Source organism: Myotis brandtii, unplaced genomic scaffold (genome assembly GCF_000412655.1).
Source record: "Myotis brandtii unplaced genomic scaffold, ASM41265v1 scaffold601, whole genome shotgun sequence".
Lineage (NCBI taxonomy): Eukaryota > Metazoa > Chordata > Mammalia > Chiroptera > Vespertilionidae > Myotis > Myotis brandtii.
In genome coordinates this window covers 1,654,659-1,656,125 of record NW_005370276.1, presented here as the reverse complement: position 1 = coordinate 1,656,125, position 1,467 = coordinate 1,654,659, and the positions used below count along the sequence as shown (strand labels likewise).

Genomic DNA, 1,467 nt, shown 5'->3' with positions numbered 1-1,467 from the left:
GCTGGGCAGAGGACCCGCACAGCCAGGGCGGCTTCGTGGTGCAGCCGCCCACGCTCTGGCGAGCCAAGGAGGGCTGGGAGGAGTTCGACTGGACGGACCCCTATGGTCGCATCTACTTCGCGGGGGAGCACACTGCCTACCCGCACGGCTGGATGGAGACAGCCGTCAAGTCGGCGCTGCGCGCGGCCGTGTCCATCAACGGCCAGACGCACAGCCCGATCAACAGCCAGGAGCAGTCCCTGCACAAGGAGAAGGCTCTGCACACGGAGGACGAGGAGCCCGTGCGCGTGGCCGAGGGCCCCGTGGACTGCCAGCCCCTGTGCAAGTCTCAAACGGCGAAGACCACCTACCCTTCAACCCTGCGCGGGACAGCCACTCCCAACGCTACCAGCCAGACGCCCGAGTATTAAATTATTTTCGGAAAAAGCCTTGTGGTCCTGTCCCCTCCCTGGCTCAGTCGCCTCCCCACTTTGCTTTGAGCAAAGCCATGCGCCAGGGGTAGAGGGGCCTCTGCCTCTCCCAGAGCCCCGGGTGCTGCTTCCCCCCTGGTCAATGGTAATCTCAGGGCCCGCCCAACGGTGACGACACAGGTGGGCTCAATGCGAGTAACAAAAGGCCAGACCAACCGTGGATCAAACACGAGTTTATTTTCCTCAAGTACCACAACGCTGTAGGCAGGTCGTCAGTGTACGAGCAGCTCTGTAGGCCCTTCCATTGTCAGTTATGTCCAGGATGTGTCCCTGCACAACATAAGGCTGCACCCCAGCACCCCATCCTCACTCCTCCACAAGCCCCTCCCCCACACACCACTCACCCCCAAGGGACCTCCTCTTAATCTCATTGGCCGGGTTTGGGGTCCACGGCCAAACACCTGCTCTGCAGAGTGGTCAGAGGGGAACACGCACCACCCCCTCCCCTTCCTACACCTACAGGAGGCCAACTGGACACAGAAATGTCAGTTAATGAAACCAGCTAATCGGGAGGGCGGGGAGGCCGGGCGGGAGCCCCGCCCCTTTGCTGGCTCCACCCCCGGCCCGTGGGTGTGGTCATGGGGCGGGAGCTGGATAAAGTGCTGTGCAGCCGCGCAGCCAGGCCAGCCCAGCAACTTAGGAGCCCACGCCCTCCTCCTCTTCCTCCTCAGGCAGGATCTCCAGGCTGCTGTCCGGCTGCGCAGCTGCGTCCGCGGGGAGCGGCGGGGCCGGCAGGGTGCGGGTGGGCGACAGCGGCAGCGGGGAGGCGGGAGGCGAGGGGCTGTGCGGCTCCTTGGGCGGGACCAGGCCCAAGACCTCCTGCACGTTGTGGGGCAGCTCCTGGAGGGTGGGGAGGGGAAGCCAAGTCAGAAGTTTGAGGGGCGGGGAGTGGGGCTGTTGGGAAGGTGGGGGACTCACCGTGCAGGCGGTCAGCTGCCGGTAGAGGGCCTCGGCCCTTGTCAGTACGTCCTCCACGCTCAGCTTCATGGTCAGCTCA

General features: G+C 64.6%; 1 protein-coding gene across 1 annotated transcript in view; it reads right to left on the bottom strand.

Moving 5' to 3' along the window:
• Positions 1 to 627: 627 nt before the first annotated feature.
• TBC1D17 (TBC1 domain family, member 17) overlaps positions 628 to 1,467 on the bottom strand; it is a 14,628-nt gene continuing 13,788 nt past the window's right edge. The window contains exons 15-16 of the mRNA XM_014550443.1: positions 1,389 to 1,463; positions 628 to 1,310 (exon numbers count right to left, since the gene is read on the bottom strand). Of these exons, the coding sequence (XP_014405929.1) occupies positions 1,107 to 1,310; positions 1,389 to 1,463 (279 nt within the window). The 3' untranslated portion in view covers positions 628 to 1,106. The remainder of the gene's footprint in view (positions 1,311 to 1,388; positions 1,464 to 1,467) is intronic.